General features: G+C 62.9%; 2 protein-coding genes across 4 annotated transcripts; both read left to right on the top strand.

Moving 5' to 3' along the window:
* The first annotated feature begins 770 nt into the window (after positions 1-770).
* Positions 771-23,235, top strand: SCAMP4 (secretory carrier membrane protein 4). Its single transcript, XM_034996509.1, has 7 exons — positions 771-856; positions 6,842-6,889; positions 9,680-9,808; positions 10,044-10,200; positions 11,376-11,477; positions 17,961-18,078; positions 20,185-23,235. The coding sequence occupies exons 2-7, from the start codon at positions 6,883-6,885 to the stop codon at positions 20,362-20,364; spliced, it is 693 nt and encodes a 230-aa protein (XP_034852400.1). The 5' UTR covers positions 771-856; positions 6,842-6,882; the 3' UTR covers positions 20,365-23,235.
* ADAT3 (adenosine deaminase tRNA specific 3) lies at positions 796-5,625 on the top strand. 3 transcript variants are annotated; one of them, XM_034996506.1, is made up of 2 exons: positions 796-856; positions 3,197-5,625. In XM_034996506.1, exon 2 carries the CDS (start codon positions 4,017-4,019, stop codon positions 5,238-5,240), a length of 1,224 nt encoding a protein of 407 aa, XP_034852397.1. In that variant the 5' UTR covers positions 796-856; positions 3,197-4,016; the 3' UTR covers positions 5,241-5,625. The 3 variants fall into 3 exon arrangements, with proteins under 3 accessions (XP_034852397.1, XP_034852398.1, XP_034852399.1); XM_034996507.1 differs by lacking the exon at positions 796-856 and adding an exon at positions 1,076-1,228; XM_034996508.1 differs by lacking the exon at positions 796-856 and having other exon boundaries at positions 1,235-3,547; positions 4,156-5,625.
* Positions 23,236-23,975: the final 740 nt, after the last annotated feature.

Raw genomic sequence — 23,975 nt, 5'->3', positions numbered from 1 at the left:
GGGCTCGATCCCAGGACCCCGGGATCATGACCTGAGCTGAAGGCAGACGCTTAACGACTGAGCCACCCAGGCGCCCCTCCGGGCCCTTTTAGATCTGAATTTTCCTCCTTACTCAGCAGTGGGGTCAAACCGGGATCTTCCAACCTTTGCGCTGTGTACGCTTGGGGTTGGTTGTGTCCTGTGCACCGCAGGGTGTTGAACGACATCCCTGGCCTCCAGGTTTTGACGCCATTTGATGCCAAGTGCACCCTCCCCCGCCCCCGGGTCACAACCACCACAAATGTCCCCAAACGTGGCCCAATGTAGAGAATCCTTGGGTTAATAAATCTGTTTGACCAGAATGAATCCCTGGAGTTGCTCATAAAATTAGCATGTTTTGCCTTAAAGAGTCAAGAGGTCCCGGGACCTTCGCCTACTGTACAGATGGGAAAACTGAGGCCAGGAGTCGCCCAGTCCTAGACCACTATGAGAACCTGACCACGCAGGTCTCGGCGGGCGGCCCCTCTGGAGCCGCGCGGCAGCAGCAAACTGGGCTCGGGGAGCGCTGCAGGGTGTCGCGTACGCTTCTGCCTCCGTCTCTCTAGCCGGATTTCCCCAACAGCCCCCAGGGTCCTCTTCCCCGGACCTCGAACCCTCGACTCGGCGCTCCCGGCGCTCCGGCCGGTCGGGAGACGGGCGGCACTCCGTGGCCCGGCGCGCAGCCTTGTGGGGATTGTAGTTCCGGCCCCGCCCCTGTTCCCCGCCGACCCCGCCCCTAGAACTACGCTCCCGTCGTGCCCCGCGGCGCGCGCGGAGGCGGGGCAGGCGGTCGGTTGCTAAGACTCGCGAGGCGCTGCGCTCGCTTGCGGTTCGTCAGGTAAGCGCGGGGCCCCGGGGGCTCGGCGCTCGCGACCCGGGCTCCCACGGACGGCGAGCCGGGGTGGCGACGGGCGGGGGGTCGTATCTCGGCTGGCGGGGGACGCCGGGGGCATCGGCGCGTGCGCGCGTGCGCGTGCGCGCGGGCCGCCGCTGCCCGCGCCCGTAGGCCTTGTGCGCGTGCGCGCGCCCCTGCGGCCGGGGCTGGAGGCCCCGTGCGTCCAGCTGCTCCGCTCGGCCCCTCCCCCCGCGCGCGCGCTTGGGGGCATCGCGGCCAGCCCCCTGCCTCCGGGCCGCGCGTTTACCGGCGTCCCGCCCCGCAGGCGTCTTCCACGTCGGTGGACGTGAGCCCCTCCCGGCGCTTACCGGCGGTGTGAGTGCTCGGGGTCTTCTCTTGCCGTGGCTCCGGGCAGAAGGGTTCCCTCCCGCACCCCGCATGCCCGACGTTCTGGAACTTTCGTGCACGGAAGGGCGCGTGGCAGGACGCCCCGCCGTAGGCCAAGTCCGTATAAGCAGGGGGGGCTCGTCAGGGGCTCAGAGGGCAGCGCCCTGGAACCAGCCCCCGGCGCGCTGCGGGCGGCCCGGGACTCCGGCGCTGGCGGTGCTGCTCAGGGCCGCCTGCCTTCCAGGGCGCGCTGCGAGTCGCTGCCTCCGAGGAGCCCTCCGGGACGCCGGCCGCCCCGCAAGGGCGTCGCCGGGCCGGGGGCCTCGTGTGGGGCCCCGTGGGGCCTGCGTCCCTTCCTGGCCCAGACTGCCCTGCGTGACGGTGTTGGGTCCCCACTTCTCGGAGGGGGCCGCTGAGCGTGGGGTCCCACCCAGGTTCTGGCCTGCCTGCCGAGTCCCCTGGTGAGACGGGCCTGAGTGAGTTTACGGGGTGTTGCCTTGCGGGGCGATTGCACTGCCTGAATCGGTGCCATTTCCGGCTTGCTCCCAGCGCCCGGAGTACCCCGATCGCGGAGGGGGCCGCGGGGGGCCCTAAGCTGCCCAGGGGACTTGTGTTAGGGTCCTGTGTCTCTGGCCCCCCAGACCCTGTGGGCTCCCGGCCCAGGACTCCGGGGCCAGAGACAGGCGCTGCGACAGCGCGGGTGAACGGGCTGTTCTGAGCAGGCTGTGTCTGCCCCGGGGGTGCCAGGGACGGGACCGGGCTGGCAAGAACAGCCGAGGGTGTGTGCGGGCAGTGCGGAGGCGGCCAGGTGCCGGAGGCTGGGGCTCGATCCGGAGCAGCGGACAAGAGAGGAGCCCAGGTGCCCCGCGGCCCCCGGCCCACTCCACATCCCTGGCGTGTTGAAACAGAACACTGGTCTGTGGACGCCGTTTGCCCCCGGGCTGGCTCTCCCCTCCGGACGCTGGGCCTGGGAGCTCAGGCGGGACCCCGTCTGCGGAAGCTGTCTTCCGTATCTGTGCAGTGGGCTCAGGAGGCAGTCTGAGAGCGGTTGAATGACTGCCTGGTCAGGTCCTGAGTCGCCTTCCCTGCCTTGTGGCTCCAGGCACGTCCTTCCGGCTCACAGAGCCGCATCTTGTCTTGCAGAAAGGGGCCAGTTCCCCAAGCTCCCTCCTGGGTCATTGGGAGGACACGTGGCGGCTACGGTACCAGCAGCTGTCATTGGAGGCATTGGGCCTTCTTTGGAGGCTGCTGACCTGGCAACTGCCCCGTGTCCTTACCCCTCCCCACGTCCTTACTTCTCCCTGCTTTTTTTAGCAGCTTCACTGAGGGGCAGTTCACCCATTTAAAACGGACAGATCTGTGGTTTTTAGGACATTTGTGGGGTTGTGGAACTGTCATCACAGTCTTATTCCATAACATTCCACCCGCCCCCCAAAAAAGCCCCATCCCCATTAGTAGTCACATCCAGTCCCCCTTCCCCCGGCCCCCACGAGCCCCCTTTCCATCCATGGATGAGCCTGTTCCGGACGTGTCACCCACGTGGACTCACACCCCGTGTGGCTTCTGTGTCTGGTTCCCTCCCTGAGCATCGTGGGCTCGGGGTCCGTCCCCGGGGCAGTGTGCGTGGGCGCCTTGCTCCTGTTCATGGCCGAGTAACATGCTTGCGTGTGGGGGACCGTGTGTGTATCTGTTCATCCATCGAAGGACACTCGGGCCGTGAGCGCACCTTCTGGCTGCTGGTGGACGCTCTGCCGTGAGCAGGCGTGTGCAGGCTTCTTTGTGGACGTGTGTTCTCTGTGCTCCTGGGCGTGTGGCTGGGCGTGGAGTGGAGCAGCTGCTGGCTGGACAGTGACTGCTGGGGTTTTTACCCACCCCACCTAGGAGCCGGCACCCCGGCCAGCAGTGTCCCAGTGGCAGGCTCCTTTACTTGTCACCTGTTTTGTTTTCATTGGACAGAGTTGTACTTTTGGAGGAGCAAGTGAGACGTGTATTTTGCCATGGAGACTGGGAGCTTCTGCGGCCCATGCGGGCTGTGGGGTCCTGGGCATGGTGTGTGCTGGGAGCAGATTCAGAGTCGGCACCGTGGACCCTCCGGTGGGCCCTGCCTGGCACCGGGGGCCCTCTACACCTTCCAGTCCTCGTGGCTGCCACCAGCACCCCTGGTTCTGCGTGCTTAACCAGACTGTAGCGTGAGCTCAGGACATAGCGCGGTGGGCGAGGATGTCCCGTGTCCTCCAGCGGGCCTGGCTGATGAATGCCCGCGGTTCTGTGCAGCAGAGGAGCGTGCTGGGAGGCGCGTCGTGAAAGGTAGAAGCCCACAGTTGTCAGACAATTGCAGCCTTTCCCAGTCCACGGGGAGGGGCGGGGAGGGGGGCGGTCCACTGCAGGACGCCAGCAGGCCGTGTGGTGTGGGCACACGGTGGCAACAAGGATTCTCCAGAGTCACGTCGAGATGACCAGTAATTGAGGTCTGACGTTATCCGAGCCGGTCCTGACCGACAGGGACACAATGCGAGGTACGGACATAACGTGAAACATTCTAGAAGCCACCGTCCCAAAAAGTGCACAAAGAAACAGGTGAAATTAGTGTTGTCACCTGAGCACGCGGCCAACATGAAGACAGTTGACGAGACCGTTCGTGCTTTTTCTCACTGAGTCTCCGAGACCCGGTGTGCCTGTTCACGGTGGCACGTGTCACGGGGGACAAAGTTGTCAGTGACGGTTTAAGTTCTGCAAACCAAGAGTTGGCAGGATCTGAGCGCGAGCATGGCCGGTGATGCGTTCTCTGCGGGCCGAGCTCTCGGACGAGCCTTCAGATGCCGCACGCTCCTGGGACCTGGGACGGACTCCTCCGGCTCACCCGGGCCTTCTGCACCTGACGGATGATGCTCTGCTCCGATCTCTGTCTCCCACAGTCGGAGCCGTGCCGCGGAAGGACCCCGCCCCGGGCCTCATGGAGCAGCGTGGGGATGAGAAGACCCGGAGCCCCGAGCGAGAGCCCGAGCCGTGGCAAGCCCTCCCGGTCCTGTCCGAGCAGCAGTCCGAAGACGTGGAGCTGGTGCTGGCCTACGCCGCACCCATCCTCGACAAGCGCCAGACGTCACGCCTCCTCCGGGAGGTGTCGGCCGTCCACCCGCTGCGCGCCCAGCCTCACCTCAAGAGGGTGCGGCCCAGCCGCGATGCCCGCCGACCGCACGCACTGGAGCTGCTGCTGTGCCTGGCGGGGCCGGCCGCAGGTGCCAGATCGCTCGCTGAGCTCCTCCCGCAGCCGGCCGTGGACCCCCGGGGCCTGGGGCAGCCCTTCCTGGTGCCGGTGCCAGCCCGGCCGCCCCTGACCAGGGGCCAATTCGAGGAGGCGCGCGCCCACTGGCCCACGTCCTTCCACGAGGATAGGCAGGTGACTCGCGCCTTGGCCGGGCGGCTGTTCTCCGCGCAGGAGCAGACGGCGATGCAGGGCCACATGGAGCGGGCTGTGTGGGCCGCGCGGCAGGCGGCGGCGCGGGGCCTGAGGGCAGTGGGGGCTGTGGTGGTGGACCCGTCCTCCGGCCGCGTGCTGGCCACCGGCCACGACTGCAGCAACACGGCCAGCCCCCTGCTGCACGCCACCATGGTGTGCATTGACCTGGTGGCCCAGGGCCAGGGCCGGGGCGCCTATCACCTCGGCCCCTACCCTGCCTGCTCCTTCGCCCCAGCCCTCACCCCCCTGGGCGTCCGCGTGGGCTCTGTGCGCAAGCTGGACGAGGACGGGGACGTGTGTGCGGACAGCCTGCCCTACGTGTGCACTGGCTACGACCTCTACATCACCCGCGAGCCCTGTGCCATGTGTGCCATGGCCTTGGTGCACTCCCGCGTGCAGCGTGTCTTCTATGGGGCGCCCTCACCCGACGGCGCCCTGGGTACCCGCTTCCGCATCCACGCCCGGCCTGATCTCAACCACCGCTTCCAGGTGTTCCGTGGGGTCCTGGAGGCCCAGTGCCGCCGGCTGGACCCTGGCTCGTAGGCGGCCGTGCCCGCTGCCTCTGGAGCTTGCCCTGCCGCCAGCGGCTCAGCCTCCCCTCAGGCACCCCCGGCAGGCCTCCGCCTCTCTCACTGTCGCCCAGGCGGCCGTGACCCTGCGGGTCAGGGTTAAGGACGACGCGTGTCTCCACCCCGAGGCCGGACCCCACGCTGTTCCCGCTGGTGTGTGGGGACGCGTTTCTGCCCCGACTGAGCTTTTCCCTGGGCTTGAGCTTCGTGGGGTCCAGCCTGGGCGGGGGGCTGGGCACTCGGACTTCTCCACCCAGCCACCTTTTGCCCCAAGCCCGAGGGTCTGCCGGGATAGAATCCCCTCCGTCCCGGGTGTCAGGAGACGGCTCTGTTTGTGAAAATAAACAGCCCCAAACCAGGTTGGCGTCTGTTGACAGTGGCAGGGGACCATGGTGGCCGAGGGCACCTGGGTTGGGTGACCACTTCTGCCAAGGTTTGGGGTTTGTGCACGGGAAGGGGAGCTTCTGAGCCAAGTGGGGGAAGAGTGCCCCCCTTCCGGGCGCCTCCCTGCCTGTGTCCTGGGTCTGGAAGGGTGTGGCTGGCCAGTGGGTATTTACACGGGGGCACACCTGTCAGCCTGGAATCAGCTCCCCGAAAGGCTTCTTCGGTTGTCGTCTCATTTCCCGTTCTTCATGGAGGGCGGGGCGGGGGGATCAGCCGCAGAGCCGTCAGCGCTAGAACCAATGTGGGTTTGTCTGGCAAAGGTGCATTTTTGGATCATGGGGCCACTGTGGGGCCCAGTTCATCCCTGCTCTGAGCCTCCCCTTGAGCCCTAGGCACAGGGCGGGGGAGGGGGTCTGCCCACAGGCCAGTGCCGTGGACGGGCAGTGGGGTGGCTGTGAGCCCACCAGGCGTGTGGGCACAGAGGACTGGGCCGGGCCAGAGAGGGTCTCCTGGGGAGGGGGCGTGGACCCTGGGAGCTAGTGTCGCTGGAACCTCGTTACATAGACTGGGTGAGGAAGTCGTCCATGGGTTCCCATCCCAGTGAGGCGGTCATGGCCACATGAGCCCGGCTTATGTCCTGGAGATGGCAGTGCCCAGCACAGGGCCCCGAGGGAGCTGGCAAAGTCCCCGCAGCCTGCTCTCCGGGGCTCCTCCGTGACGCCAGCTCACCTGGTTCCATGTAGGAAGGGCACCGGGTGCCAGGTGCGTCCCCAGCTGCCCCACTTGGGTTGTGGCGAGGTTGTCAGCTCTGTCAGCCTCGCAGGGACAGAAGTGCAGACCAGAGAGGCTGTGTGACTTGTGTAATGTTCCACAGCAGTGAGCGCGAACCCCGTTCTCAGTGGCCCTGAGGAGGTGCGTGCAGCTGTTCATGGATAAAGAGGAAGTTTGGGGGGGTTGGGGACGAGGAGGCGGGACGAGGAGGCGGGGTGGGCCCACGGGGTCCCAGAAACGTTTTGGTTCCGGCCAGGTGTGTTTGGGGCAGCAGCCCGACCCCTCTCCTTCCAGCACAGACGCGGCCCGGGGGGCTCTGAAGGTGAGGTCTCTAGCTGCGGTTGCTGTTGGGCGCGCAGCTGGGGTCGGGGTCCCCCGACGGCCTCGGGGACCTCCTGACTATGGCTGTTTCCCCTCCAGGTGGCCGTAGGCTTCTGCCCCGCCCAGTTGTCACAGCGGAAATGTCTGGTGAGTGTCCCCCAGAGGCCCTGCAGCAGGGGATCCTCTGGGAAGTGTCCCCTAGTGGCCAGACCCACCCTAATGCCCCCCCTGGGGGGGCACACACCATTCTCCTCCTTGCATGGAGGGTGCTGGGGTCACTTCCTCGCTCTGAGCCGGACGAGAGAGAGATTCCCGTTTCCCTGGCACTTGTCAGCCTGGCCGGGCTTTCTGCCTTGGGGCCCACTTGGTCATGGACGTCAACGTAACGTGTGAGGTGCGGGCGTCTGGGGTCATACCTACATGCGTCAGATGACACTCTCACTCTCTCACGGTGTGCCCACCTTGTCCTGCTCGGAAGGAGGGATGGAGCGTGCAGGTAAAGTGAGGGCGGCCCTGGGGCCCCAAGGCCACGGTGAGGCGCCAGGAGCGCACACCGTCCGCACACGGTCGCCCCACGCCTCTCCACCCCTGCCGTCCCAGCATCTGCCCCTGTACTCAGGTGGAGGGTGGGGTGGGGCTCTGGGTGCCCAAGTTCTAAGTGTGCACAGGATGTTGCCCCGGGGCTTCTTACCTGCCGAGAAGCAGGGTTTCAGAGGGTGTGTGACTTGGGGGTGGGGTTCCCACCTCCGTGTCACAGTGTGCTGGCAGCCTGACCGCTGGAAGCATCGCCCCGTTCTTGCTGTGAGCTGCAGGAGGGGTGGGGGTCAGACGTTGGGAGGAGGGGGGGCAGGGGGCCGCGGGCCAGGTGGGGTCCTCTTGGGGCCTCGACAGGAGCCTTGAAGGGTAGTGACCGGAGACCGTGGCATGGAGCCTGTGAGTCCTTGCCGGGGAGGCCCTCCTCCCACATCTGATCGCAGGGGCTTGGAGCCGGCAAGCTCAGAGTGGGATCGACTCCCCTCTCTGCTCGGGCTTGGGACACGCTGTGGCTTCCTGTGTCACGTGGTGAATGCCTGTGGCCTCTCCGTGGCCAGTAAGGTGTGGTCTGACTCCACCTGTCCACCCCTCGGCCCTGATCTCCCCACTGCCTCTCGATCAGCTGGCACTCAGACTGAGGCCAGAACGCACTGGCCTGTTTCTTTTGTTTTCTGGAGTGTTTATTTATTTATTTTTATTTTTTATTTTTTTTAAAGATTTTATTTATTTATCTGACAGAACAAGTACGCAGAGAGGCAGGCAGAGGGAGAGGGAGATGCAGGCTCCCCGCTGAGCAGGGGTAGCCCAACATGGGACTCGATCCCAGGACCCTGGGATCATGACCCGAGCCGAAGGCAGACGCTTAACCATCTGAGCCACCCAGGCGCCCCCTGACGACTCTTTTTAAGCAAGCTTCACACGCGGCATGGAGCCCAGTGCAGGGCTTGAACTCACGACCGTGAGATCAAGAGCCGAGCTGAGATCAAGGGTCAGATGCTTAACCGACTGAGCCCCCCCGGGCGCCCCTGCCCTCCTCTTAGAGCACAGCTAAGCAACCCCCCAGCACACACATCCCTGGTGCCCCCTTCCAACACGGACGCAGCATTTTCCAGCATGCCACACTTGCTCGTTCATTGTGATTATTGTTGGTCTCCCCCTGGCCAGGAGGGCAGCCCCCCCCCCGTCTTTTGTTCACAGTCTGGTCCTCCGAGGTGCTCAGGAGACGTGTCCTGCCATAGGGGTGATGTTGAAAGGCTGAGGGGTATCACTGACCATACTGTGCTGCAGGCTAAGTCCTGTCCCCAAAAGACGTGTTTGATCCTCACCCCTGTACCTGTGAAGTAGGGTTTTATTGCGAAGCAGAATCGTTGCGTGTATGTTAGTAAAGAGGAGCTCACGCTGAAGGAGGGTAGCCATAATCCAACGACGGGTGTTCTCATGAAGACGCACAGGGGAGGTGGCCGCGTGGCCACCGAGGCAGGCATGGGGTGATGGGGCTGCATGCCGAGGGACGCCTGGAGCCCCCACGAGCTGGGAGAGCCAGGAGGGACTGTCCCCTGGAGCCTCCAAGGGAGCGTGGCCCTGCCCCACCTCGACCTCAGACTTCTGCGCTCCGGGACCGGGGAGAATAAAGTCCTGTGGTTGGAACCTCCTGGCTGGTGGTCATTTGTCAGAGCTGCCCCAGGAAGCTCATGCATTCAGAGTGCCAGAATCTTCTCTGGAGTCAGGTGTTAACGGTATTTGGCTCTGCCACCGAGTCTGCATGTCTTTTCTGGCTGCTCAGGAATGACCACGGCGGAGTGATTTAAACCACTTTTTTCTGGGGCGCCTGGGTGGCTCAGTCGGTGAAGTGTCTGCCTTCCACTCAGGTCATGATCCCGGGGTCCTGGGATCGAGCCCCGCGTCTGCTCAGTGGGAAGCCTGCTTCTCTCTGTTCTTCTCCCCCTCCCCCATCTCCCTCTCCCTGCTCATGCTCTCTCTCTTTCAAATAAATAAATAAAATCTTAAAAAAAAAAAAAAAAAAACCACATTTACCATTTCAAGTTGTGAAGTCAGAAGTCCTAAAACCCCGGCGCGGGCAGGGCTGGTCCCCCCAGGGCCCCCGGGAGACCCGGCTCCGGCCTCTTCCTGGCCCGCGGCCCCCCCTCCGTCCTCACCGCCAGCAGCGCGGGGTCCGCCCATCTCCGGGACTCCCACCCTCTGCCTCCCCCTCGTGAGGGCCTCCTGAGGACGCCGGGCCCCCTGGGAGCCCAGGGTCACCCCCTCCTCGGGAGCCGTGACAAGGTCCCCTCTGCTGCTTGAGGGGACATGTGCGCAGGTTGAGGACAGGGACGGGGACGTGTTTGGGGCTGTCACTGAGGCTCCCCGCCTGGTTTCGTTCCCTGGTGTTTTCTGTCCTTGCAGAAAAGGAGAACAACTTCCCGCCGCTGCCCAAGTTTATCCCCCTGAAGCCCTGTTTCTACCAGAACATCTCCGACGAGATCCCCATCGAGCACCAGCTTCTGGTGAAGAGAATCTACCGGCTGTGGCTGTGTGAGCCCTGGGGCGGGGGCGGGACCTCCCTGTGCACCACTCAGACCCCGGCCCGGGACAGCCCGCACCACAAAGTTTGCCCGAATTTTGGGCTGAACCTCGCCTTTCTAATACAGTGATGTCCCGAGTCCTCCTCTGGCTCCGTGACTCCCATGCTGACCAGAGCCTGGCGGGTGGGAGGGGTCCTGGCCTGCCGCCCTCCGTCCCCGCTCACCCTCCTCGCCCCCCTCTCCAGTCTACTGTGCCACCCTGGGGGTCAACCTTATCGCCTGCCTGGCCTGGTGGATCGGTGGTGGCTCGGGGGCCAACGTCGGCCTGGCCTTGGTCTGGCTGCTGCTCTTCTCCCCCTGTGGCTACGTGTGCTGGTTCCGGCCTGTGTACAAGGCCTTCCGGTAAGTTGGGGCGTGGGGCGGGCTGCATCTCTGAGGGGGCCTCGGGGAGTGTCTGGTGTTCAGCACCGGCAGGAGCCAGACGCCTGACCGCACGCTCGGGGCCTGCGCCCTCGCCGGCCTGGCGTCTTGCGCACGTGCCCAGAACCGTTCTGTTGGGTTTGGGGACAGCTCATATCCAGGGGCTGCAGACTACGGCCAACGAGGGCCTGTTCTGTCTTTTAGTAACTAACTCATCTGTCCGCTCACCTACTCGTAGCAGCGTTTCTGGTGTCTTCAAGGGGTTGTGGAACCATCACTTCTGTGTAGTTCCAGAACATTCCATCACCCCCAAGGCAACCCCGTCCCCGTCAGCTGTCACCCCCAGCCCCGGCCCCCACGGGCCCCCTTCCTGTCCGTGGATGAGCCTGTTCTGGACATGTCACCCACATGGGCTCACACCCCGTGTGGCCTTCTGTGTCTGGCTCCCTCCCTGAGCGTCGTGGGCTCGATGTCCGTCCCCGGGGCCGTGCACGTGGGTGCCTCGCTCCTGCTCACGGCCGCGGGATGCTCCTGTCTGTGGACACTCGCCCCCAGCGGGCCCCCTGTTACTCGGGAGCTGCAGTGTTTGCCTCTAGATGGTTCCCGAATCCCGGGCTCTCAGAGTCCATCAGACAGTGTCCCTGAGGCCCTCCTTGGAGACAAGACCTAGAAACCCACGTGTGTGCTGGAACTAGACAGGCCGTTCCTCCAGGTTCTGGGCTGGCTCCGGCTGCCTCGTTCAGGAACGCGCGGGGCCTGCTGACGGCCTGTGAGCGCTCTGCCTCCTCCCACTGCCCTCAGGGTCCTGCAGGCCCCGTCGTGGCCTGCGCCGCGGCCCCTTGGCGGCTGCCCCCCGTCCTCCGGGGAGCATGCAGAGCCCCTTAAATCTGCGACACGCCTTCCCCCGGGTTAACCTCCAGCACCCACATGAGCGTCGTCGCTCGCACTGAGATCTCTCAGACCCCTTTGCAGCCAGGAAGCTGTTGGCGCAGTGTTTCCCAGAGAAGCCGTGTGGTGGCCCCGTAGAGTCCGAGCCCAGGCTGAGCAGCGTGGGATGGCGCGTTCGGGTTGGCGCCTCTGGGGAGGGCGGCAGCCCCGTCCCCGCTGGCCCTGCCGCACGCGGGCTGCCGTGACAGCTGTTCTCTCTCTCTCTCTAGAGCCGACAGCTCCTTCAACTTCATGGCGTTCTTCTTCGTCTTTGCAGCCCAGTTTGTCTTGACAGTCATCCAGGCGATCGGCTTCACGGGATGGGGTGCATGGTGAGCCAGGCCCCTGGGAGCCCGGGCTGCAGTGCAGGGGTGTGACGCGCGTTCACTGTGGGACAGCAGAGCCCGAGTCTCCCAGGGCGTAAGAGAAGGCGCGTGTGCCCTCGTGCGTGAGCTCTCGGGGCGGCACCCACGGGGCTGGGTCTGGAGTCTGCTGCCCACGCGCACCCGGGGCCTGCCCCTGAGGTTCCTGCCCAGGACGCACTCAGGAAGGCTGGGAAGTGGGCCTGGGGGGTGTCTGGGAGGAGCAGCTCAGCGGACAGCACAAGGGCCTCCCCGGGATGGTCTCCTGGGACACTGCCACCGAGGGAGAGCAGGTTTTCTGTTTGCTTTTAAGGTTTTATACCTAGTCCTGTGGTTGCTGTCACAGATTACAATAAGCTTAGTGATTTAAATAGTTACTTCACACTTTTGGGGTCAGGAGTCTGAAGTGGGCCTCATGGAACCAAACCCCAGCGCGGGCAGGGCTGGTCCCCCCCGGGAGACCCGGCTCCGGCCTCTTCCTGGCCCGCGGCCCCCCCCATCCTCACCCCCAGCAGTGTGGGGTGTGCCCATCTCTGGGACTCCCATCCTCTGCCTCCCTCTCCTGAGGACTTCGTGAGGACGCCGGGCCCCCCAGGAACCCAGGGTCACCCCCTCCTCGGGGCCGTGACAGGGTCCCCTCTGGGGACACGTCCCAGGTCCCAGGACGAGAATGTGGGTGCCTGTCGGGCTGCTGGCTGTCAGTGGGTGGTGTCTTTGGTGTCGAGTATCCTGTGGGCGACATGTGAGGCTGCGCGTGCGTGTGCTCGGCCTTGTCCGTGCTCTGGAGTCCTGTCTCTGCTCAGGTGTGCCCTGTGCAGCCTCTCGTTTGCCATCCCTTAGGGTGTTCGTGACATCCTGAGCGTGCCCCTCGGCTCCTTCCTGTTGTCTGTTCTTTTCTGTGTTTTCCGTCCCCTTTTCAAAGTTTACGAGTCACCTTCTGCTCTCCCCTGGGATTGTTTTCAGCACAGCCTTCCCCTGTTGCTTCCTTCCTGCTCGGTGAGCAGATGAGGTCTGTGTGGACCCTCGGTTTCGGGTTTCTTCTTGGCTGTTGCCCTCCCAAATCTGGGTCTGGAGGGCCAGTGAAGGGCTGTTTTGGGGCCCCAGGCGCGGGGATGTGCCGGGAGGACCCCCAGGCTCAGCAGACGGTCGACCCCACGGCCGTGGTTTATACAGAGAGAAGAGGAAGCCAAATGAGCTCAGGGCAGAGGCGTGGGGGGCGGGGGCGGGGACACCAGGCAAAACCTTCCAGAGTCCTCTCCTGGGGTGTCCCACAGGACGCGCTTAGCTCCCCCCAAACGAGACAGGACCGTGTGTGTGAGGTGTGGTCTCCAGGGGACCGGCAGAGACCCAGCGCCCGGTTCTCTGCGGGGGTCGGTCTCGCGGGCCCCTCTGCCCGGCTTGGGTCGGGACCCCAGACTCCGGGAGGGGAGCAGGCGCTCAGCCCGAACCTCGTGTCTGCACAGACGGTTCAGGGACCCGAGCCCCCCGGCAGCGAGGGTGGTGGGAGCCTGGAGTCGGTTCCAGACACCGCTGAGAGCCAGCCATGTGAGCCGCCCTCTGGGGAGGGAAGTCTTAGGCCTGCCATGCGAGCTCTTTTCTGCTCAGTGCCACCCCACCCTGGTTTCCACACTGGACAGGGGTGGTGTGCACCTTCTTCGGGGGTCGGCTTGCAGAAAGGGGACTTCAGGAGTTTTCCTTCTTGCTGGAATGCTGGCCAAGCAGGGCAGGGGACAGGTGACCAACCAGCTGGTGAGCTTGGGCAAAGAGCTGCTCTGAAAGGTTTTTCTCTCCTGAAAAATCAGGAGGAGGAGAACACAGCACCTGCGGTCGGGGCTGTAGCCCCGTCTGCTCTCGTAAAAAGCTTGTCATCGCTCTCGTTCTTTCGCTAGGTACTGGCCCGCACAGGTGGGGCGGGGCCACTGGATGAGGGTCCGGGGAGGCCCCACTGGTCCCGAGCCCCTTGGCCTCCCCAAGGCTCGGTGCAGGGAGTGGGGACCCCGAGGAGCCGGCCTGCCAACCACATTCCCTTTGGAAGCCCAGCCCAGGGTCTTCCCGCCCTGCTGGCCCTTGGTGGGCGGCAGGCTCGTGGCCCACCGCCAGGGGGCGGGTGGGCTGCAGCTGCGGCCCGGCCGGTCTCTGCGCCCAGCAGCCACCGGTACTGTTTCCCTGGGGCGTCAGGCTCATCCTCAGAGGGCATGCTCCCGGGGCGCCCGAGTGCGTGAGACCACACTACTCTTCACGCCTGAGAAACCACCCTGGATTCCTTCACGCTCCCCTCTCGCTTAAATTGTGGCTTTTTTTTTTTTTTTTTAAGATTTTATTTATTTATTTGCGAGAGAGAGAATGAGAGACAGAGAGCACGAGAGGGAGGAGGGTCAGAGGGAGAAGCAGACTCCCTGCCGAGCAGGGAGCCCGATGCGGGACTCGATCCCGGGACTCCAGGATCATGACCCGAGCCGAAGGCAGTCGCTTAACCAACTGAGCCACCCAGGCGCCCTAAATTGTGGCTTTTTAAGTGGGCTTTTTAGGGGCGCCTGGCCAGCTCAGTCGGTGGAGCGTGCGGCTCTTAACTCTCAAGGTTGTGAGTTCCAGCCCCACGTGGGGCGTGGAGCCTGCTTGAAAGTTTAAAAAATTAGAAAGAGAAAGTCTTTAAATTATGATCTATTTATTTATTTCTAAGCGGATGTGTCTTGTGGGTGGGTTTACGATGACGCTCATGACGTGCAGCCTGTGGACGATCCCCTCGGGGGGCGGCGGCTGCATTCTCTTGGCCATCTCCTGGCAGAGGTCAAGAAAGGCTCTCCCCAGAGGAGCAGAGGAAGCTGGAAGAAGAGGTGCTGGTACAGGAGAGTCGTATGCTCTGACACCCCGTTTCCTGTGGGGTCTCTGGTTCACGCTCCAGGCATGTGTGTCCCCCATAGATTCGTTTACTTGGAGCGTGCCCAGTTCGGTTGCAGTGCTCCTTGGGGCAGAGGGGACCCCTGAGCTGCTTCCACCCCTCGTCCTGACTCTCCGGCCCCCAACCCTCACACTGCTCCTGGAGCCTCCAGGGCAGGACCTCGGAGGGAGGGGCAGAGAGCAGGAGGCTCTGGGGCCTGGGCTGAGCCCTGGGGTGAGGCCGGGGTGAGGGTGCCGACCTCCCCCCACAGCGGGGAGACGGTAGGAGGGACACCCGGTGCTGTGTACCTGGAGACGGGGAGTGACTGAGCCAGCCAGGCGCCCCGTAGTAGGGTTTTCATGTCGGGCCACTTTGGGGTTTTCAGGAAGGTGCAGAGACAGGACCGAGTGCGGTGGTCACACCCGTCGGCATCTGATGACTTTGCCGCCCCCGGAGGTCAGTGCGGCCGTGGCGCTGCTGTCCTGGTGGCTGGCTGTCCTTTGAGCCCCCGCGTTTCCATGAACGTCCCGTCCAGGATTCCACGTGGCGTTGAACTACATTTTGCGTTGGCAGAATGTCCCGATGGGGTGTGCACGCTTCTGCGGGTCCGTTTCTCTCTCAGGCTCTCCCCAGTCTTTGCGCCCCTCCTTTCTTTCTAGGTGATTTATCGGAGAGGGAGCCTTCAACGTCCTGCATTTCCCTGCCGTGTGGTTTTTAGAATAATGGCTTTAGCGAGCTACACGGCACAGACCAGAAATTCGCTCTTAACGGTGAACAGCTCCGTGGTTTTAGTGCATCCACAAGGTTTTGCAACCATCGTTTCTATTTAGTTCAAGAATGTTCTGTCAACCCCAAAGTACCTTGCGCCCATCAGCCGTCACTCACCATTCCTCCCCCTCCCAGCCCATGGCCCCCACGAGCCCCCTTCCCGTCCGCGGATGAGCCTGCTCTGGACGTGTCACCCACGTGGACTCACATCCCGCGTCGCCTTCCGTGTCCGGGTTCCTCCCTGAGCGTCCCCGCCCCCATCAACGGTCACTCCCCACCTTCTCCCCCGCCCCCCGCCCCCCGAGCCCCCTTCCTGTCTGCGGATGAGCCCGTTCTGTGCGTGTCACCCACGTGGACTCACACCCCGTGTGGCCTTCTGTGTCCGGTTCCCTCCCTGAGCGTCGTGGGCCCGGGGTCCGTCCCCAGGGCCGCGTGTATGGGCGCCTCACTCCTGTCCGCGGCCGAGGGACGCTCCGGTGCGTGGGGGACGCGCTGTGCTTCCATCCATGCCGATGGGCTGGGGGGGTCTGGGGGACGCGCCGTGCGCTCCCGTCCGTGCCCATGGGCCCGGGGGGTCTGCGCGAGGCGCTCCTGTTAGCACCTTGGCTGTGACACGTGTCTCCGCACGTCATGTGTGCGCTAGCCGCGGGGCTGTTTGGGGACGCGGCCGCTGGCCTGACCAGTTGCCAGACTCCCCGGATCTCGCATCTCCACTCCGTCTTTTCACACGCCCTGTTGTCCTCTCCCTGGTTCCAGCCCCATGAGCTCCGGCCTGAGCAGCTCTGGGGGAGCTCCTGGCGCCCCTCATCCCCTCCCTGAGCCCCGCCCTCCATCTCCTCGCCTCCCTGCATCCTCCCTGCTCCCCGCCGCGGACGCCTTGGCCTCTTCCTGGTGCAGATGGTGTGCAGCAGCCTCCGTCGCTCACCCCGGTGTAGCTGGCGGGGGCCAGAGCCCGAGCGCTGTCGCCCAGGGTCGTACCTGAGATGTTTCTCGCCCTGGTCCTGCGGGGAGGTGGGTGCTGTGGAGCAGGCTCCGTGTCCCGCATCCTGCCCGTGCGTGCCTTTACTTCCCCAGAGGCCACAGAGCTCAGGCTGGGGCCTCCGCCCGCCTGGCCCCTCCCCAGTGCCCCAGACCTGTTGGGAGGACACTAGTCCCCAAAGTGACACCCCCCCACACACACAGCCAGGGCTTCTGCCCTCCTGGGCGCCTCCGACCACCCAGCACCCGCCTGGGCCCTCCGGCTGTCTGGCTGTACCTCACACCGACTCCCTGACTCAGTTGAGGCCCCCCAGTGGCTTTCCCAGCCCCCCCAGGCTGAGTGGGATCAGGCGGCGGTCCGTCCCCAGCGCCCAGCACAGTATGAGGCTGCGGCCCAGGGCTCCTCGGCCGTCCCCACGTAGGCACTTGGGTGGGGAGGACACTCAGCTTCTCTTCCGTTCGGAGCGTGGCATGGTCTCTGGAAGATGCTTACAGGAAACCCATGCGTGCTGAGTGCACCCCAGTACTTGCCCTGCTACCCAAGGCGGGAACAGACGCTCGCATGCAAGCGCAGGCAGCCTCCAGAGACACAGGGCTTGGCCTCGTGTGAACTGGGCGGCCGTAGGTGCGTCGCGGCTCCGGCGTGGGGCGTGGCAGGGCTCCCATGGGGGCGGCTGGACGCACCCTTCTGCTTCTCGGGGTTGACGCTCCTGCGGGGCTCTGGGTGGCAGTGTGTATGTGGCCGTGGGGGCTGGAACAGCCCGGGTGAATGGGGGCCTGGCTGGCTGGTCCGTGGATGTGGCCGCGTGGCGGGCTCCTGGAACAGAGGGACGCCCGCAGGACAGCCGGGACGCCTGAATAAAGCACGTGGGTTAGTTAATAATAGCGAACTAGTGCTAACTTCCTAGTTACTGTACATTCTTCTAAGTCCCTGGAGGTCGAGCTGTGTATTTTTATTACCTGTTCAGAAAAATAAAATCCCAAAATACACTTATTTCCCATCTCTCACCCCAAGAGGCAAGTGTGGGTGTTCGTCCACACGTGTACAGGACAGAGCAGGTCCCGTGGGGTCTTGCTGTGCTGACTCCTCTTTAACTCTTTTCCCCTCTCGCTTCCTCAACACCTGCTCGGCATGCCGTTGAGTGGCTTTGGTACCCCGGACATCTGTGTTCTTTGCAGCTGGTGAACACTGAGGATGCTCCTGGGTTTTCACGAAGACAAGGAATTCTGGGGCATGAATTCTTAGGAGGAGGAGAGCTGGGTGCAGGAAATGAGCACGTAGGGCTTTTTTTTTTTTTTTTTTAAGATTTTATTTATTTATTTGACAGAGAGAGAGAGTGAGAGCAGGAACACAAGCAGGGGAAGTGGGAAAGGGAGAAGCAGGCCTCCGGCGGAGCAGGGAGCCCGATGCGGGGCTCGATTCCAGCACCCCAGGATCATGACCTGAGCCGAAGGCAGACGTCTAACCATCTGAGCCACCCAGGTGCCCCGAGCACGTAGGGCTTTTTGTAGATAACTGCCGCTGTCCCCGCAGAGGGACATGCTCCCACCAGGGCAGGGTTCCTCTCCTCAGCCCCTTGCACACACCACACTCGCCTGCATGGCAGGGGAACGCAGAGACCCCGTTCTTACATGTTTTCCTCGTTGCTGGGTTTGAGCATCGTTTCGTGTGTTCACTGGCCCCTGCAAGTCCTCGTACCAATTGCCCATTTCCCTGCTAAGCGTTTATTTTTTTGTTGTTGATTTGTTGGTGCTCTTTACATATAGAGGATGCTGGGCCCTTGTTTGGTCGACGTGCTGGCACCCATGCTCTCTCTTGCCCCTTGCAGTGGTTGGCTGGCGGCAATCGGGTTTTTCCAGACCAGGGTTGGAGCTGCTGTGGTCATGCTGCTTCCAGCCATCATGTTCTCCATGTCAGCTGCCATGATGGCCATCGCGATCATAAAGGTAAGGCCCCTGGGTCCTGGGACTGCCAGCATCTTCCCATGCATCCCGTCACCTGAGTCCCCGAGTTCTGGGGGCTCATCTCATCCCTGTTTTAGGAGCGAGAGACTTAATGTCCCAGAACGAGCTGACCTCTACTCAGGCAGGCTTGGGGAAGCAGCATGGTGTGGGCGGCTGATGACCACACCCGCCTTTGGGCACCACCCGCCACAGGCCCCAGCACGTGTGTGGCCCCGGGTGTGCTCCACGCTGCCCGATTTGGCCCCACTAGACACTTGCCGCCCCGTACAGTTAAATTCACATTAAGTAAAATTCAGTAAAACTGAAAACCCAGGGGCATCCGCTACACCCACGTCATCTCAAGTATTTGCTGGCTGCGTGGGGCTGGTGGGCCATCTCCACCATCACGGAAAGTTCTCGTGGGCAGTACGGCCCCGGGTGCTTGGAGATTGCAGCAGAACGCTCGTTCTGCAGAAGCTGGTGGGCAGCCGTGGGCTCTCCCGCGGGTGGACACCAGGCCTGCAGCCCTCAGGTGTTGGTCAGAGCCTGTGGATGTGCGTGGAGTCCCCACGGGAAAGCAGAGGGACGGGGCGTCACTCCAGCACTGGGCCCCAGCACGGGCTGTGTGGTGGGCTGTGATTGGATCTCTTTAGCCCTTTGCCACAAGATTCTAGCTTTGAAAGCCCGTTTTCCGGCTTAGTAGGCTTTCTCCCCCTGCACCCGGCTGTGTGGGAAGACAGGAGCATTGTTCCACGCCCCCCATATGTGCACCCCAAAGGCTTTCAGCTGTGTGGACAGTCGGGGGCGGGGGCGGGGGGACTGCAGAAACCACAAAGGAGACACACTGTGAATGAATCTAAACACGGTTCCGGGATCAAGCCCACACAGGAGCTGACTGTTTCCAATCGGGGACTTCTGTTCAGCAAACATTCTAAATTAGAAAGCAAATACTAACTGAAAATGCTTATAGGGCTAGAGAGGAAAGATTTGTGGACTCAAATAGAGTGTGTTTTTCCTAAACAGTGGGAGGACCCCTGTGTCCATCCCTGGGACCAGGCCCAGGCGTGGGGATGTGCCGTTAGGACCCCCAGGGCTCAGCAGATGGTTGACCCCATGGCCGTGGTTTATACAGAGAGGATAGGAAGCCAAATGAGCTCAGGGCAGAGGCGTGGGGGGCGGGGGCAGGGACACCAGGCGCGAGCTTCCAGAGTCCTCTCCCGGGGTGTCCCACAGGACGCGCTTAGCTCCCCCCAAAAGAGATGGGACCGCGTGTGTGAGGTGTGGTCTCCAGGGGGCTGGCAGAGACCCAGTGCCCGGTTCTGCGGGGGTCGGTCTCGCGGGCCCCTCTGCCCGGCTTGGGTCGGGACCCCAGACTCTGGGAGGGGAGCAGGCGCTCAGCCCGAACCTTGTGTCTGCACAGACGGTTCAGGGACCCGAGCCCCCCGGCAGCGAGGGTGGTGGGAGCCCGGAGTCGGTTCCAGACACCGCTGAGAGCCAGCCATGCGAGCCGCCCTCTGGGGAGGGAAGTCTCAGGCCCGCCGTGCGAGCTTTCTCTTGCATACCCCCTACTCCCACTGAGAGGGGTCGGAGAGACAGATATTTAATAGTCATGCAGGAGAAGAAAGATCCCTGTGAGAAACGGGGAAAGCATTCAGCTTCACTGGTCATCAAGAGCGTCCAGTTAAAATGCCATTTTTCACTTGCTGAGTTTTCCAGAACTTCTAGCATTTCTAGCACTGCCCCATGTTCCCCGAGGTGCAGTGGGGAGTCAGTCCTTCCTGGGGGCGTCTTCCTAGGAGACTGGGCCACGTATGGGATGCTAGTGTCCGGTGGGTGGCCCGAGAGCCCGGCCCCAGAGCTGGGGCGGAAAGCAGTGCTGGTGGCCACGCACGTCAGCAGCGGGGGGACCGTGGTCGTAGATCAGGGTGGGGCCCTCTGAGTCCGCCATGTCGGCTTTGGTGCATTTTCTAACGTGTCTGCCAAGATGTTTCTGTGACTTCTGTCATTCACCCAAGACGGCTTGCTTTAAACACAAGCAGGTCTCTTGTCGCCACACACAGGCTCAGTTTGGGTTCTCTCTCCTCTGCCTTCCCATCCTCTGCCCTGCAGGTGCACAGGATCTATCGGGGGGCTGGCGGAAGCTTCCAGAAGGCGCAGACCGAGTGGAACACGGGCGCGTGGCGGAACCCACCGTCCCGAGAGGCTCAGTACAACAACTTCTCGGGAAATACCCTGCCCGAGTACCCTACTGTGCCCAGCTACCCGGCAGCCGGCAGCCAGTGGCCGTAGAGGGGCTGGTTAGCCCCGCTGCCCGCCCCCCTCCCCTCCCCCGGCCAGGGCGGCGAAGCCTGCGAGCACTCGGGGACCCGCACTTGTGTTCGTCTTGTCTTTGGCAGTGAGGTCCTCGCAAGCGCCACCCAGAAACCGTCCAGCCTGTGCTGCCCAGCAGGACAGCTCCCATGCTGCATAGCATACCCCTCCTCTGGAGGTCTCGGGCCGCCCTCAGGCCTCCCCGGGGAGAAGGGGCAGCAGGCCGGCCACCTGCCTTCCAGAGCTGATGGCACGGAGAGGGACTCTGCCAGGCGTCACCCTCAGCCCTTCTCCTCCCCTCCTTCCTGTCCCCGTGGGCGACGGAGGGGCTTGGCTGGGTCCTCCGTGTTCTTGTCCTTTGTGTCCCTGTCCACCTGCAGCCAGAGGGCTCTTGTGGACGGCCCTGCGGGGTCGGCCAGAGGCCGATGAGCCGCCTGGGCACCATGATCTGAGCCCCTGTGCATCTGTCCGTCTGCCCGCTGGGCTCTGTGTGGGGCCATTGGCCTTCCTGCCCACAATGGCTCTCTCCGTGGGAGCGTCGAGGGGACCCCTGTCGAGATCTGAAGGCTGGGGCGGAACCCCTTTGTGGGGGACGGGGGCCGTGGGGATCTGAAGGCTGGGGTGGGACCCCTTTGGTATCTCCCCTCTGCAGACGCAGGGAAAGCCTCAGGAGCGGGCAGAGTGGGTGGGCCGGCCACTCGGAGCCCGCGGCCACGCAGCCCTCGCTCGAGCTGCAGGAAGCAGGAGACTGGGTTTCTTGAGAGTGGCCTTCTAGAAGTTAAGATGTGACAAACCTGTGCCTTAGTGAGCAATCTAAACGACACGTCACCTCCCTCCGGCTCTCGTAGCTCCTTCTGAGACGAAGGACTGGAATGTTCCGCGGGGATCTCGGCAGCACGCCTGTGAGCTGACCGGCCGGAAGAGCCCTCGTCGTTTCCTAGCCCATGCTGGCCAGGCGCCCCAGGCGCCCCGAATGCTGCCTCTCGGCTCCCGGCTGGCTGTCTCGGGGTAGGACAGGGACCCTCTGCGTCATACACTGCTGCGCGGGACACCGGTCTCTCCAGAAGCCCCGACCAGGCAGCCCTGTTCTTTGCTCACACCCACGCTTGCTTGCTTTGGCTGCTCATGCTGGGCGCCGTGTGGTGTCCAAAGGTGGCCGTGGTTCCTGAGGACGCGCCCGGGCCTGGGTCCTCTCAGGTCTCAAGCTGTGGGTCTCCCGGGTGTCCCTGAACACCCCCTAGCCAGCCTCTGCGACCGAGAGGCGTGCGCTGCACTGACCGTGGGGCCGAGTCCCCTGCTGCACACAGGACTGAGCAGGTGTGGCCCCAGGTAGGAGAACCGCACGCACATCCGCCTCTGTTACTTCGTAGTGGGTTTTGTTACAGGAGTATCCTGGAAATAAATACCATAGTCCTTCCTGCATCACGGGGCCTCTGCGGGGCTGTTGGGGCATGCGAGTCTGTGGCCCTGGCCCCACGCCGCCCCCACGCTGCCCCTGCCTGTGACCCTGCCCCGCACAGCATCGCCCTCGTGTACTGTGAGCCACCACAGTGCGTTTCCTTCATGCTTTTCCTTTCAGTTAGCTTTTTTTATGCTCCACTGTTTTAACTTGAAAAAGGGAAGTGTACAGAAAATGAGAAACCAGCATCACTTGCCCCAAACGAAAAAATGGTAGACATGCTGCAAGAGAAACAGGAGGGCCTCGCAGAAGCCCAGCTGCAGGGGCCTCCCCAGGGCTCACGGCCTGGACACCCCACGTGGACACGGGAGGGAGGGCGGGACGCTTTGCCACCACAGGAAGGAGACTAGATCCACAGAGAGAAACCAGACCAAACCCCAAGCAAACGGCATGGGTTGCATTGTGTTCCCCCCCCCCAGCCCCCCACAGATTCACATGTTGACATCCCAGCGCCCAGCAGGTCAGGACGAGAAATTACTTGGAAATGGGGCGGTCGCAAGGGTACTTAGTTAAGGTGAGTAGGGTGGGCCCTAAAGCGGTGACAGCTGTCCTTATAAAAAGGCAACATGTGGACCCAGGCAGGCAGGCAGAAACCCTATGAAGATGGGCCGATGCTTCTACAGGCCAAGGCACGCCGAGATGACCGGTGACCTCCCCCTGTGAGCTGGGGAGCCTGGGACAGGTTCTCCCTCAGCAGGAACCAGCCCTGCAACACTGTGCGCTCCTGAACTGTGAGGGTTAGGGTTAAGGCGGCCCCAGGAAGCACCCCCAGATGCTAGAGCAGCGAACCAGGAGGTGGGGTGGGGTGGGGTGTGCTGTGGGGATGCACCTGTCAATGTGTGGGATGCAGATTGCAGGGGTGGACGGGGAGCGGGTGTCCCTGGGCTGGGCGGGGGGACCGGACTGGCGACAGGGCAGGAAGGGGGGAAACAGGGCCTGGGTGCGGGGATGTGTGTGCCCCGAGCTCCCAGGTGACCTGTAAAGACGCAGGATGGGGCTGGAGTTGAGAGACCAAGGCCCAAGTTGAGAAAGGGACCCTTTGTGTGGGCGGCCACATCAAAGAACTGCGGGCTCAGGGTTGAAGCTGCAGGGGTCTCTCCTCTCACCTTCTGGGGGGCGGAGCGGGATCCACAGCAGGATGCTGGCGGCATCACCTATGACCACGGACTGGGGGGCTCAGCGCTCCTGCGTCCTGGGGGCCAGATGTCTGAGCTGTCGGTGTTCACGGGGCGGCGTCCCCTCTGCAGACTCCAGGGAAGGGCCCTTCCTGCCTCTCCCAGCTGAATACTAATAGTCTTATTCGAATTTAAGACAAAATTTAACATTTATTAATGTCATCTAAAAATCTGTACATTATGCTTCAACATTAAAAAATAACTTTTTTTTTTTTTTTTAGAAAAATGGGTGAGTGGCATTCTTCATTTTTGCAGAGAGGGTGGCTGGGTTCTCTCTGTTGTGACCTGTTTGGGCCCAATGTAAAGATTGGGGGCAAAAGGTTTATCAGGGAGACAAGCGCGCAGGGGTCAGTAGGGAGGCGTCAATGAGCCGGTCACAGCCGCGAGCAGTCGAGGCTCAGTCCCTCTGGGACCCTTCGGGAGGCACAGACCTGTCTCAGGCTGTCCCTCCGTGTTTGGGGCTTGGAGGGCCTGGGCTCTGCCCTCAGGTGGAGCGCAGTGGGTGCTGGTCTGTGTGCGTGTATGGATGTGTGCATACCTCTGTGTGTTTTGTGACAAGTTGAATTGCGTACCCTTCTGTTCATATGTTGAAGTCCTAGCCCCCAGGACCCCAGGAGGTGACCTTCTTTGGAAACAGGGTCATCGAAGGAGTAATTTTTCAGGGTAAGGTGAGACCATAAGGCGTAGAGTGGTTCCAACCCAATATGACAATAAAAAGGGGACACGTGGACCCAGACAGGGAGAAGCCCCGTGAAGCTGGGGGAGCCTGGGACAGGTTCTCCCTCAGCAGGAACCAACCCCGCGACCCCTTGTCCTCGGACAGGTATGGGGGCCTGGAATCTCCACATATCTTTTCGGGGACCACAGTTCAACCTGTAACAATGGCCGATCTGGGTCCACATCTATGGGAGTTTCCTGGGACTGCCACATCCAAGTACCACAAACTGGGTGGCCTG

This window comes from Mirounga leonina, unplaced genomic scaffold (genome assembly GCF_011800145.1).
Source record: "Mirounga leonina isolate KUSES-001 unplaced genomic scaffold, KU_Mleo_1.0 Mir_94, whole genome shotgun sequence".
Classification (NCBI taxonomy): domain Eukaryota; kingdom Metazoa; phylum Chordata; class Mammalia; order Carnivora; family Phocidae; genus Mirounga; species Mirounga leonina.
Note: the sequence above shows the minus strand (reverse complement) of the source record. Positions and strands in the feature narration are given on the sequence as shown.